This window comes from Trichosporon asahii (genome assembly GCF_000293215.1).
Source record: "Trichosporon asahii var. asahii CBS 2479 unplaced genomic scaffold scaffold00009, whole genome shotgun sequence".
NCBI lineage: Eukaryota > Fungi > Basidiomycota > Tremellomycetes > Trichosporonales > Trichosporonaceae > Trichosporon > Trichosporon asahii.
Window position 1 is genome coordinate 492,523 of NW_014040915.1, and position 13,260 is coordinate 505,782.

The following is a 13,260-nucleotide window of genomic DNA, read 5'->3' on the forward strand; positions in this document are numbered from 1 at the left end:
ATTCGTTCGCTTTTCGCACCATGGCAGCGAAAGAAGAGGAACAACGGTGGAAAAGAAGGGTGGGATGAGGTACAATGCACGGCACAGGTGCCACTGCACTGCTCCCAGCGAGCTTGCTCTTTGTTCATCGTTTGACTTGTAGGGCTGCTGTTCTGACGTCAGTAGATGCTGTTGGTCAGAGGTATGCTCCATGGCTCTGTTACAAGCGGTTGCTGCTCACACCCTGGTGTCCAGTTATCAGTGCTCTGATGCACAGCAGTCTCCTTCGCCCACAGCGTACCCGCGGTCGCAGCCCGGTTACCTCCGCCCTCCACGCTCGCTTAATGAAAGTCATGCAGATGCAGGTCGGGTACGGTACAGGGCTACAGGCGAAACAATGTCCAGGTGTTTGTGTGAGAGTATGGGGCCAACAAAGTGTTCAGGTTGGTAGTCGTAGTGAGTGAGGTCGTGAGGCAGCTTAGGCTGCCCAGTCTGATCAAGTGAATGCGAAGGAGCACGTCGCAACCGCTGGAGTCGCCCTGCGCGCCTAGACCTGCTCGCCGAGCTCTGCCGGGCACGGGACCGAGTGCACGCTGGACGCCGAGATGGGGTGTCCGACGACGCCGATGATGCTCTGCTTGACCTCGACGCGGAGCTCAATGTCGCCGCGCTGCACGCCGTTCCAGCGGTGCTGGCATGCCTTGTACATGTAGTCCCAGGTGGCGTCTGACGTGTTGACAGCGGCGTACTCGAACGTAACGGGGAAGAAGATGGGAATGTTCGACTTGTGGTCGAGCGTCCGGCGCTCGAGCGTGCCCCTGGCAATGACCTTGCTCGTGCGGAGGTCGAGGACGGTCGCGTCCGCCTTGATCTGGACGGGGACGTAGGAGCTCGAAGCATCCGCCATGAGGTGCAGGTCGGCGTTGAAGGAGAAGTTGGTCGGGACGCGGTTGAAGACGAGTGTGTCGTTGTTGATCGACAGCGGGTCCGGCTGGTAGAACTCAAACTTGACCGCACGCGGAATGACGAAGTAGAGCGTCACGATGAGCGCGGCGAGGAAGAAGAAGACGAAGAAGACAAACACAGTCCGCGTGAGCCACTTGACGCCGCAACAGCCCTTCTGGTCGCGGTTCCATGCCCGCCAGTTCTTCACGCGCTTGTCCCGAATCCGGTCGTTCTTACCACGGTTCGAGATACCGCGCAGCTCCGCCTTGGTCCATTCCGGGCCCAGCACCGGCACGGACACCATCTCCGGGTCGTTCGGCTCCTGCATCTTGAACCCGAGTCCGCTTCCGCTGCCGCTCCGCGTCGGGGCGTCATGGTCATACACAGGTCGGTATCTGTTGTCAGCTATCTACAGGTCAAGTCAGCTTACGTCTCGTGCTTGGCGACTCCGTGCATCTCGCTCCAGCGCGGGCCTAAGCCGTCAAAGTCGGCGCGCACGTCGAAGCTCGGGTCCCTATATGTGGGCTCCTGGTAGTCGTTGCGTAAGGGGCGCATGGCCGAGGTGTCGGTGTACCGTCCGCGATGCTGGTCGTACTCGAGTTCGGGATCGGGGGAGGGGGCACGCCCGGCGCCGTCTGTGTAGTAGCGTGACATTGTGAGAGTCAAAGCGACGTTGGCCGAAGAAAGCTGTGCTGGGGGAGTATTCGGGTGCGATGGGTATCTGTGTCGAAGAAATGGGAATCTGTCGAACGCAGGTGGGAGGAGTGGGGAGTAAGGGGGCGAGGGGACAGGAGGGGAAGTGGAGGGGGAGTGTGAGTGAGAGGAAACTTGGAAGAGTAGGAGATAAGGGTGGGAGAAGGATCAGAGGGGATGCTTGCGTTGTTCGTCGCTGTGCAGTGTGTGTCTGTGGCCGCTGCAGGGCGATTGTTGTGCCTGGACTGGCGACTGGCGAGCTGGGTCAGGGGAGTTCGCGTGGGATGAAGGCGAACGAGGCAGCCGTGGGAAGTTTGGGACGGCGATCGGAAGATCTGACGGAGAACGCGGCCATGTCCGTAGTTTTTCGAGGAAAGCGAGGAGGCGCTGAAACTGAGGTTGATGGGTGAAAGGGTTTCAGGACCTTGCCCGGTTCCTCGCCCTTTTGCGCGTCTGGCTCAAGTGTCACGGCCTGGGTCCCACCCTCGCAACCTCATAAAGTCGCGTCTGGAGCCTGTCCTGTCTGCGGGGGCGAGCAGAAATCCAGACTCAGGTGACTCTGATTAGCGTATCAGCAATTAGCAGGTAACAGGTTAGCGCTTGTGGCGACCCCTTGCATCTCATCTCCGACAGAATCACATGCATCCACCCTCCCAACCTTCCACCTACCTCGACCTGCCCAGCACTGCGCTTAAACCCTTTGGCACAAAGTTTCATGTATCGACTGTGCAGTCGGCCCAGACAACGAGGACAAGCAGGGCCCCAAACCCAGTCTCGCTCGAGTCTGCCTGAACCAGTAGACTAAACCAGCGAGACAAGTGTGGAGCGCAAACGGACATGTCACGCTGCGCCGTTGGAGCCATCCCTCGCTCTCCATCCTCTGCCCGTCCGCCTTGCAGTGGCGCCATCAGCACTGGACTGGAATGTCTGACGGAGGATCTCATACTGCGATGGATTTCCTTCTTACTGCTATCATCGTGCCATAGACGCCGAGATGGTAGCGTGGGAGTCTTGGGACCATGACGTCGACGGAGCTCGGCGACGCTTTCGTGTCGGCGGTGGAAAGAGCTGTGCAGTGTGGCTCACAGTCGTGACGAGTGGACAAGTGGCGGTGGCAAACGCAGCGATGGAGGCAGTAGACGCACAGGGGCAGGCGGCCAGGCGGGGCACGCACGGGGCCAGAGTGAGACGGAGTGGTCAGGACTCTCACCCAGGACGAGTTGATGAGGCACAGCCTTCCGAGGGTAACAGGGCCCGCACCGAGTCCTGAATCCTATGTCCAAGCGCCCCGTCCATCCTGCAATCCCACCACCACCCTCCTCGATTCCGGTTCCCTTTGCCCAACACTCAACGCTCGACATCTTGGCATCGTCTCTTATCTCTTCATCGCCGACCCAGAACCCCTCACCGACACCTGTAACATTGAATCGGTCACACCCGGCGCCCCCTTCCACACCGCACAAGCCGATCCCTCTACGGCCTACCCCGCACGCCAAGACAGTCCCTTAGACGCTGTTGTTTAGCTCCCTCTGGTTCCAGTTCTCGGGCCTCTCCACCGCATAACCGCATCTACACACACTCTCGACACTTTCTTTCCTCCCTATCGGCCCTCACTCTCACTCTCGTTGTCTTCGTCCTAACCCGCCGACTCTGGGCCCGACGCCACTTCCAGCCCTCAGATCTCGCCGATCAACATGGGCGCGCGATCCGTCCTCCCCGGCTTGTTGCTGATCATCGCCGCGGTCGTGCTTCTCGCGCTTGTTTCCTTCAATACCCCGCTGCTGAAGCAGCTCTACTTCCTCGAAGCCAAATTTGAGGACTATATCCTGAAGCTCGGCACGTTAGGCTACTGCCTCGACACTGCCGGCAAGGTTACATGCCAAGGTCCGCAGGTCGGATATGAGTTCGGTACGTCACAATCTGCCTGGGAACACAGAAACAACCCAATTCCACGGCGAGACATTCAATGGCGTCAGCCGCAGTCGATGCGATGGCTGACTTGAATGTCCTGTCTTGCATGCGTGCTGACATTCCTCAGACTTGAACAAGGTCCTCAACCTGCAGAATGCTCCTTTCAACATCCCGACCGCCGTGTCCAAGTACCTGACCTATGTTCTCATCATCCACATCATCTCGCTTGGATTCGCCGTCCTGGCGCTCCTGACTGGGCTTATGGAGCTCATCCCAGGCTGCGTCATGATGTGCTTCCCGACCTGTCTGGCGGGCATCGCCGGCGGCCTGGCCCTGATCGTGTTCATCTTTGATGTTGCCATCTTCTACATTGCGCGGGCGCGCATCAACTCCGTCCAGGGTGCCTCGGCCAGCATCGGCGCCGCAGTGTGGATGACGCTCGCGGCCTGGCTGTGCTGCTGTTTCGCCGGCTGCGCTTACGGTATGGGCCGGGCGTGCTGCTGGGACTCTGGCGAGCGGGGCGGCACGCGCCGGCGCACCCGGCGCGAGCGGCAGGAGGAGGAGGCCGCGTACAGGCGCGACGAGGCGCTGCGGATGCAGGCGATCCGCGACGACAAGCTGCGCCAGCACGAGCAGGACCTGCCCAACTTTGCGACGTATGAGCGGCAACCCCTCACGTCCGACGTGGATGACAAGTACTACTACGAGGAGACGGGCAACACTGTCCCCGCGCTCCCGCACGACGGGCACGGCATCCAGGGCGTCGGCGTCGGATACGGCCGGCGCACGGGGAACGCGAATGTGCAGCGCCAGCCCTCGGTCGGGTCCACGTTCACGGCGGCGGGTGCGGCCGGCGTCGGCGCCGGCGGCGCAGGCGTGGAGGTGCCGAACCGCTACGAGGGATACGCGGCGTACCAGGTCCCGCAGACACAGCAGTACGCAACAGCGGATAACTACAACCGGGCGGGCTACGAGCGTGAGTTCAGCCTCTCCACTGCATAACTGACATCCTCCAGAAACCTACAGCGACCCCTACGCATACAACGGCAGCGGCAATGCAGCGTACAACTATGACAACACGCCGCAGGGCTACGGAAACGCCTATGACCAGGCGCACAACAATTACTACGCTGGAGCAGCCGGCGCTGGTGCCGGAGCCGCCGCCGGAGCGAGCACCGCCGCCGCCGTGGCCGGGACGCGCAACCGCCTCGCCCCTTCGAATGGGCACGGGCAAGAGCGCGGAAACCGGACCTCCTTCCACTCGTCTGACAACTACCACGACCCGACTGCGCGCGTGCACCCCGCCGAGGCGGCGTACGACTATGGCGACGACTACGAGGCGATCGGGCGTGCGGCGACATCCCCAAGTGATCCGCGGTATCGCACCCCGCCCGCGCCTCCGCCCAAGTCGGCAGCACAGCGCGCGGCACAGCACCAATCCCTCGAATCGCAGTATACGCAGTACACCCAGCCCACTACCACGATGTACGCCCCGGCCCCTACTCCCTCCGTGCCGCCTCCAGCTCGGCACGGGCACGGGCATAGGAAAGAGGGCAGCAACACGTCCGCGGGGACGATGAAGGTGCCGCAACCGCAGCCGTCGGGCCAGTTCTTCGTCGCGAATCGGACCACGAGTCCCGTGAGCGAATACCCGCAGACAGAGTTTAGTAGGGACTCGGAGTACACGACGACGGATATCTCGGGCCGGCCGCCGAGTTATGGCCAGGTCGCGCAGCAGCAGGCGAACGTGTATCCGGGGGATCAGAAGAGGCCATTCTAGGCGAGCGAACGAGCGCAGCGAGGGAGGGAGCGAGCGTTCACTAGAATGGGCGGGCGGGGCGGAGCGAGTGAGCCCTCAGCCCAGCTGTTGGGCGAGCAGGTAGCCCTCGGCAGAGTATCCGTGAGCGTGCGGAGCGCCGGAGCGGGCCTGGCGATGATGCTGGGAGAGGAGAGTGAGAGGGCCATGGACATTTGTAAGCAGTGTACAAAAACACAGCGTCGATATCATTCATTCCTTGTCCTGCATTTCATCGCATATTATATACCATTAGCTTTTTCTATCTAGACTTTTATCATGATGCAGTCCTGCGCATGAGACGTCGCAATGCCCCGTTGCCCTGTCTTGTTTCGCTCCGAGCCGAGGTGTGGCCGTCGTCGCCCGGTCGGCCGGTACGGCCTCGTCGTGGGTGTGAGAAAGCTAAAACGCAGCCGAGAGGACGGATGCAACAGGTATCCCACAGTGAGACAGTGACATCACGAGCTGTGCGCAGTGCTACACCTCAGTCAGTCCAAGTCCCCCGTTGCTACAATCCAGGCCAAGTGACCATCAACGCTGGCAGAGACATCGTGTGACAAAGAAAAAATACATGTCCGCAATGGAAACCAAGATCCAAAGAAAGCGACAGAGGCGTGTGCGCGCTGGCACATATCGTGGGGTTGGGTAGTGAGTGTGTGCAGAGAGTTTGGCACGGATTAAAACTAGGTAGGGAATGTTGGTAGGAGGAATGATGATGGGCTCGATTATACTACTGTTTTGACTAGCTGGGCCTGGGGGCTAGTTTGTTGATGTGTATGAGCGGGTAGGTAAGCTCAAAGATATCCTCGTGGAGACGGCAGGGCGATGTGGCATCTGGGCCGTAGATTGCGAGACGTCACGGCCTCGGCTGCGCCTCGGCCTATCGCGCCACACCCTCATCATTCGCCAGACTGTCGAGCACATCGTACATGACCCCGCGCGAGGACATGAGATTGTGCCCCTCGTCCTTCAGCGTGACGAGCTCCGCGTCCATGCTGCGCTCCATCCACCGCATGCTCTTCTCGGACACCTTGTCGTCCATCGTGCCCCAGAAGATCTTGCACGCGCGCTTCACGTCCGTGAAGCTGAAACCCCACGGCTTGCAGTCCCTTCCGAGAATGACGGAAAGAAGGTCGGCGGTCGTGCCCGAGAGTGACTCGGCGTGCGACGCCTGCATTAACGCTGTCAGGAAGGAAGGGCTGCTCGTGACGAGAAGCGAGTCTTCGGACATGTTGGCCGGGACGTGCACGGACGACGTCGAGAGCGGCAGCGAGGCAAAGTTGTTGTAGATCGGTGACGAGGTGACGGGCGACGAGGCGGAAGAAAGCGATCGCATGCTCTCACCGTCGAGCGAGGGAGAGGTCGGGATGCCCGCCTTGTTCAGCGCTTTCAGCGACGGAGCCTTGCCGAGGAAGTACGACTCGAGGCGCCACTCGGCCGCAATCGCGCTCTTGATCACGCCGTTCGGCACCCACTTGAGCCACTTGTAGCCCTCGACATCGCCGCCGACCCACGGCGCGAGCAGGTGCGGGCGACCGACGACACGGTCTCCGAGCCTTAGCACCGTTGCCATGGCGTACGGCGCACCGGCGCTGTGTGCGACAATCTGGAACTTGTCGACACCGAGCTGGTCGAGCACGCGACGCACGACGTCGGCCCAGTCGAGCGGTCCGCGCTGGTTCTGCGGCACCTGGTCCGTCTTGCCGAGGCCCCAGCGGTCGATGCAGATTAATCGCAGGCCGAACGCTCGCGCCAGATCATCGTACAGCGCAATCAGGTAGCGCACGCATCCTAATCCGAGGAACACGACGACGGGCTTTCCATCCGGCTTTCCGAGATCCGCGAGTGACACCTGCAGTGGCCGGTCCGGGAACGGCCGGGGCAGAGCGAGGATCTTGTTGAGCTGCGGCGATCGCAAGTACATCGCCATCAGTGCGTCGTCGTCCGGCTGCGGCGATGAACCAGCGCTCCTAGCACCGGTCAGCGATACCGCACTCCGTGTCCGCTGCAACTCTGCGTCCTTAGGCAGAGGCGACAGCGCCTTCGGGAACTGGGCGCTCGGCTGCGAACCTTTCTTCGTACTGTGCTCCGAGACAGGTCGTAACGACTGGCCACCCGATAGCCGGTCGTAAGCCGCTTGCGCTAACCGGAAGTCGCGTACGACACTGTCATTGTCGCTGCTGCTCAGTGAGTACGTCGACCACGCGCTAGGTTCCCGTCGGTGGTTCGTCTTCGGCGGCGGCGTCGGCAAAGGAGAGGCACTCTTAGCGCGCTCCAGTGGCCGGTCACGCAAAAGTGGTCGATCGCGGTCGCGCACACGGTCGCCACCCTCGCTTCCTTTTCGCTCCGGCTTGCTAGGCCGCGGCAGTCGTTCCGGTCGGTCTGGTCGTTCCGGGCGTTCTGTGCGTTCCGTCGGGTGATCCGGCTGTTGCTCACTGCTGCTACGTCCATTCAAGGGCGGGCCAGGTAGCTGGAGCTTGGTCGGGCTCTTCGGCAAGGGCTTGGACTTGGAAGCAGTCATTTCGCTTCGCGCCCGGTCGACGGCTGCTTCTTGCGCCATCGCCATGGCCGCCGAGTGTCTTCGCACAATGTCTGATATAGACTGAACTTGCGTCTTGTGGCTTCCAGCTGAAGATGTCGGCGAAGTCGCCAGCGGCACGTGAGACGTCGGGGGATGTGACGGTGACCTGGACAGGTGAGAAGGGGGCGGCTCCATCGAACCAGGAAAGATCGGCCGGGGTCGAGCCCGTTTCGGTGAGACACTGCTGTCTGACCGCTTCGTCGGGGAGGGTGTGGACGACTTGAGGTCGTGTCCCAAGCTTGTCGTGAGACTCGTCTGCGTCGTCGATGTGGACATGACTGGGAACGGTGTTCCATGCTTGGGAGGGCTCCCCATTGGCGTCAGAGGGGATGCTGGATATGTAAAGGATCGTGATGCTGGGCGGGGGCGCGGCGGTGGTCGCAGACCAGACTCGGGAGTGAGCCCCTGCCGTCTTCGTCGTCGCTCGTCTGGGTCAACGTCGGCGCTCTGTCGCCGCGGTTCCGTCGGAGAGTACGACGCGGGTGGTGTGATGGGGGTAGCGACCGTGATGGGGCGTGATGGGCCGGCGATGGCGTTGGCAAACTCTTCCTGGTCGTAGCCTTCTATTCCGCCGTAGACCGAGGAGCGAGACTTGACCCACTGCCATGTCCGCTCGATGCTGCGAACTCTTCTTGTGGGTTTGCGCTGCGCGCCAGGCGGGCCGAGTTCGAACGCGGCGAGGTGCGAATCCATTTCTGCGGCCGAAAGCGCGGCAGGGAGCTCGCTCGTGCTGCTGCTACTCGGGATGCTGGGGATGGTGCCGCCCGCGCTGCCCGCACTGCTGTACGCACTCCCGGCGCTCCCGGCGCTTGCCGCGCTCACGACGCTCGCGGATTCCGCCGGGGGCGACATGGGTTGTGGTGAGTCTACTCTGACATGACAACTTCCAGACGCGGGGTTCCCGCTTCCATTGGCGACGGGCATGCTTGCCATGCTTACGCTGGCAGCTACCGTAGCCGTAGGAGCAGTGACGCTCGCGCTCGAGCCTGCCCTTGGGAGGGACGAGGAGGGCCCGGGCACGGCGTCCAGGGGTTTAGGCATTGGCGGTGTGGCCGGTGGGGTCGTAAGGGCGACGCGCTTTTGTTTGCGCGGCCCCGCTGGCTTACTCATGACCCGACACGAGCACTACGCGTAGCCCGGGGGAGTCACTGAGGTCGCCGGGGGGAGCGTCGATGGCGGCGGCGATATGGTGAGCGAGGTCGTTGGGGAGAGAAAAGGTGGATGGGAGGGCGAATGGCTCTGGAGGACCGAAGGGAGGCACGGCTCGAGCGTCGCAGGGAAGGGGAAAGGTGGCGAAGGGATCGAGTTTTCTGACAGGCCCTGTCGGGGGTGGTGAGTGCCGGTGGAGCGGGCGAGGTAGTGTGTGGATATGTGCGGGGTCGGGCCGGGTGGTTGGATGGTGCCGTGGTCGTTACGTGGTCGTGATGGGTGTGTACTGGTGGTGTGCAAGTGTGGTGAGGTGGAGAGTGAAGGTGGTTGCAAGTGGTGATTAGGCAAAGGCAGGTGTCTGGATTGAGTTGAGTGGAAGAGTTGTGAGGGACGGGACGAATGGCTCACTGCACAGGCCGTCGTCCCTGGGCGTGGTACCTGGAGCTCGAACTGGTGGTACAGTGGACCCAGCGAGCCCAGCGAGCCCAGCCAGCCAGCACAGCGTACGGTGGATACAGTGGGTGACTATTCTATACGCCTTGTCCGTTTTCCTAATGCTCGGTGCCGCCGTGCCGTTCAGACGATTCAATGCAAGGACGCTAATCGGGACTTGCTCCCTGTCGCCCTGCGCTGCTGCCGAGGCCGCCCAGCACACACACATTGAATTAACAGCGGGAATGCCACTGATCTGCATGTACGTATGTTCGTCGGCCCTTCTGGTTCTTGTAAACAATCCTCTTAATGCATCGTCGTGTGCCCGTGTGAGACGATTACGGCTTTAGGGCCTGCATCAGCATGTGTGCGTTTGGGTTTGGTGTCTGCACGAAACGACAGCCAGGTAGGACGACCGAGGGTGGCGATGAACCTGGACACCGGCAGCCCCTGCCCTGGCTTCAAGGGCCCTTGTCGCCGCCGCAATTCGATTTTTTCACGCCCAGCAGCCTTTACACTGTGAGACACAATTCTCTCGTCCTATCAAGCTTCACTAAGCTTCGCGACAACTCAATCCATGCACTCTCCGTTCCTCACGTAGACACCGTTGCACAGACTCTGAAGCTACCACTCATTCATTGAGATCGTGTTGTTGGTGACTGCAGTGCAGCGGTCAACAGACATGATCGAAGTGGGTGGCAAATCTCCAGCGCGGCCGTGGAGCTGACCCCGCTGGCCCGGCTGGCATGGCTGGTGCAGGGCAGTCGCAGGCTTACCAGCCCGGAGTAACTGCTAGCATACGATCGGGGCCAGGTGAGACATTCTAAACGGCACTATGCACCTGTGTTCGTGCGTCAGCGCATGCAGCTGCTTCCCGAAAGAGGCAGTTGCAAACGTCGCTGGGCTCGTCTCATGCGTCAGCTGGCGTGGCTGCAGAGTGTCTCGTCCGTTCGGTCCTCAGAGTACGCAGACCAGCGTACAGTGGGTGGCGACTGACCAACGAGGCAGCAGGCACGCCGATTCTGGACAGAAGGGAAGGGGATGGCCGTCCGACGGCCTCCAGAACATTGTGCATACGTACCATTTACGAGAGCCCCGGTCATTGCTCTGCTTGGGAGCGTCCTGTCTGTCCCGACGGCGAGACCGTACGCCGCGCCGAAGTGCACGACGTATGCGACGCAGCAGGGGACGGCCAGGGGACGTACGGCACAGGGCAGGGGGATGGATGCCGGGTGCGCCGGGTCAAGGGCCGGAGTGCAGGGGAAGAGTTCCGTAGCGCCGTCTCTCCGCAGTGTCCGTTCGCTGGACTGTGCGCTCTGTGCGGCACCGTACGGGTTGTCTGTCACCCTTCGTTACCCCGATGTCCTTGCATGTCACCACGAGTGTCTCCTCTTGCCATGTGTTGCTGCCCCAGCCTGACCGGCTTCATCTTAATTCTGGTGAGACAGAGGCACGGAGCCGAGGGCGTCGGGTTCCGAGAGGCGTCCGACGGCCGAGGGGGCGCAGACCGGCTCTAAGCCAGATCCCCGTCCCCATTCTTCCCACTCCCTCTGTCTCAGCAATAGCAAAGCAATAACATTCTGCAAAGTCCCGAAGATGAAGAGAAAGTTCAGCTGGAATCCGCTCGGAACTCGCAAACTCGTGTGCGACAAGACAAGGGGACAGGGGCAGGTGTTACGGGTCTGAGGGTAAAGCGTGGTGCACGCTCGTAATCTCGCAATCGACTGAATGAAACGCGACGCGCCGACGCGCCCTAGGGCGTTAGGGGTGGAAGAGGTGGAAGGGTGCCCTCACGTGACATGCTAGAGACGTTGGAGGGTAGCTTTCCCACGACTGACAGTTCACAATCGTCTCCCACGGTGCCTCTCAGTGGCTCCTGTGTCTGCCAGCAGTACCGGTAGAGGAACAAGATCTTACAGCTTGTCAGGAATGGGTGGCTCGGAGCGTAGAGGTGTCAGAGACGCGTTGCTGTAGCTGCTGTCAAAACAGCTGTCGCTCCGACGTCTGGGCAGGTCTCCACGTACTCCACATCTGTCTCATCGCGCGACAGACATAGCCGCTACTACTCCTCCCCGTTCCGTAGGAGCGACACCACTGCGGGCTTGCTCCGCGCTCTCCGCGCTCTCCTCGATGATCGAGCTGTACAGACGTTGAACTTGCCACCCATATCTACAGCTTCTAGTACACGTAGTTCACGGAGGCATGCTCCACATCAGCTGCTTGTGAAGACAACCGCGGCGCTGCGTCATCAGTCTGTCGACTCGCGATAAGAGCTGGAACAGTTACATCACTGGCGAGATAGCACGGCTCGCCAAGACATCGTCTTCTCATGAACCACGTCTGTAGAGTATCTGGTGCTGACGAAAGCTTGTGAGTCGGCGAGAGCAGACGAGGACACCGTCAGCGACGGATGGGCCGCAGAGCTTCGCCGCATCTCGGCATTCGGTTCTGCACCCAGCAACACCCGGCACAGTCGGTGGCCGAAGTCGTCTGACTTTTCTGCTGCCGGTTGCTGGCGCGGGCTATCTTGGGCAGCATCACGATGGCGGAGTGGGAGCCCCGCCGGGCCCGTTGCACGCATGCAGGTACCGACAGGTGACGCACACGAGCACACTTGTCGTTCACACGCCATACAGACTGCCCCGCATCGTGACGTCTGATAGACTTGGCGATCGTGTCTGAGACCAATTCGCTGCCTTATCGGGTGTATCTGAGGGCGCACACTGGGCGTCGAAGAGCGGAACTGTGTTCGAATCCAGAATACCAGAAGCATGCACGCATGTCTTGCGCACAGACACCGAAGGCGTTGAGCGGACACGCAGTCCGCCGTGGCCGATGAATGCTCATGAGCTCGGCTGTATGCATCGCCGGCGCCTGTTGCTAGCAACCGATCTTTCATTCACTTGACTGAAGCTTACGCATTCACCCGCGATCGTGAGTTGTTGGGCGCCAAGCAGCTCCCCCACGCTTGCAGACGCATCAACAGCGGTGGGGATGCAGGACTGCCCGTTGACAGAGGTTCGCTTCCCGATCGCAACCGCATCGCATGGGGAACATGCATGTCGATTCGGCTATGGCCTACCCCATGTCAACAGCTGCATCTGAAGATGCCGCAATGCCGGCGGCCCACAGCCGCCTGCCGCCGGTTCGGGAGTCAGCAGATGACGGTGGCCCGCTCTGCCTCCGTGACCGCCTCCACTCTGTCACACGCCCGACTCGCCCGACGCTTCCTTAGACTCTCTTGTCCACTGCGGAGTTGGCTTGACAAGGGCGGCGCCGTCGTCGGAACGGAAGCAGCACGTGGCGATAAGCTACCTTTGTTGACACCGGTAACTGCCGAAGCGAGCCGGGTATGGATTGGACCGCGGCTGCAACGATGACTGCTCTCAGCTGATGCACCAACAGTGTTCGGGTAAAGAAGGACATCCACTGCCGCTACTGCCGCATACCCACGGCCTCGGTCCGACACATGGGCGCATGGGTGTCCTTAGTGCTAGTGCCAGAGGGTGATTTGGACGTGCCTTGGGCCTTATTAGCATATTCATTCAGTCGCCAAGCGAACGAAATTTCGTGAGAGATAAGGCCGCACCGGACACATACCCTCCCACCTTTTAAGACCTCCCCCACCGACACAACTTGGCTGCATATGTACCTGTGTTGGGGTATGCCCACATCGCAGGCCCAAGCTTGGTATGCCGAAGTCGGAGCGAGATAGAGCGCCTCAGGAAGGCTGGGATAAGCCAAAGTAGCCCGAGGACCAACGAGAGGGGGCCCA

General features: G+C 61.1%; 3 protein-coding genes across 3 annotated transcripts; 1 reads left to right on the forward strand and 2 right to left on the reverse strand.

The window, feature by feature from the left end:
* Positions 1-526: 526 nt before the first annotated feature.
* A1Q1_06974 (uncharacterized protein) lies at positions 527-1,578 on the reverse strand (the record flags this gene model as incomplete). The annotated part of the gene is made up of 2 exons (XM_014327223.1): positions 527-1,274; positions 1,355-1,578. The coding sequence occupies 2 exons, from the start codon at positions 1,576-1,578 to the stop codon at positions 527-529; spliced, it is 972 nt and encodes a 323-aa protein (XP_014182698.1).
* A 1,733-nt stretch (positions 1,579-3,311) lies between these two features.
* On the forward strand, positions 3,312-5,308 carry A1Q1_06975 (uncharacterized protein; the record flags this gene model as incomplete). The annotated part of the gene is made up of 3 exons (XM_014327224.1): positions 3,312-3,525; positions 3,656-4,504; positions 4,545-5,308. 3 exons carry the CDS (start codon positions 3,312-3,314, stop codon positions 5,306-5,308), a joined length of 1,827 nt encoding a protein of 608 aa, XP_014182699.1.
* An 895-nt stretch (positions 5,309-6,203) lies between these two features.
* On the reverse strand, positions 6,204-8,945 carry A1Q1_06976 (uncharacterized protein; the record flags this gene model as incomplete). The annotated part of the gene is made up of 1 exon (XM_014327225.1): positions 6,204-8,945. One exon carries the CDS (start codon positions 8,943-8,945, stop codon positions 6,204-6,206), a length of 2,742 nt encoding a protein of 913 aa, XP_014182700.1.
* Between the last annotated feature and the right edge of the window lie 4,315 nt (positions 8,946-13,260).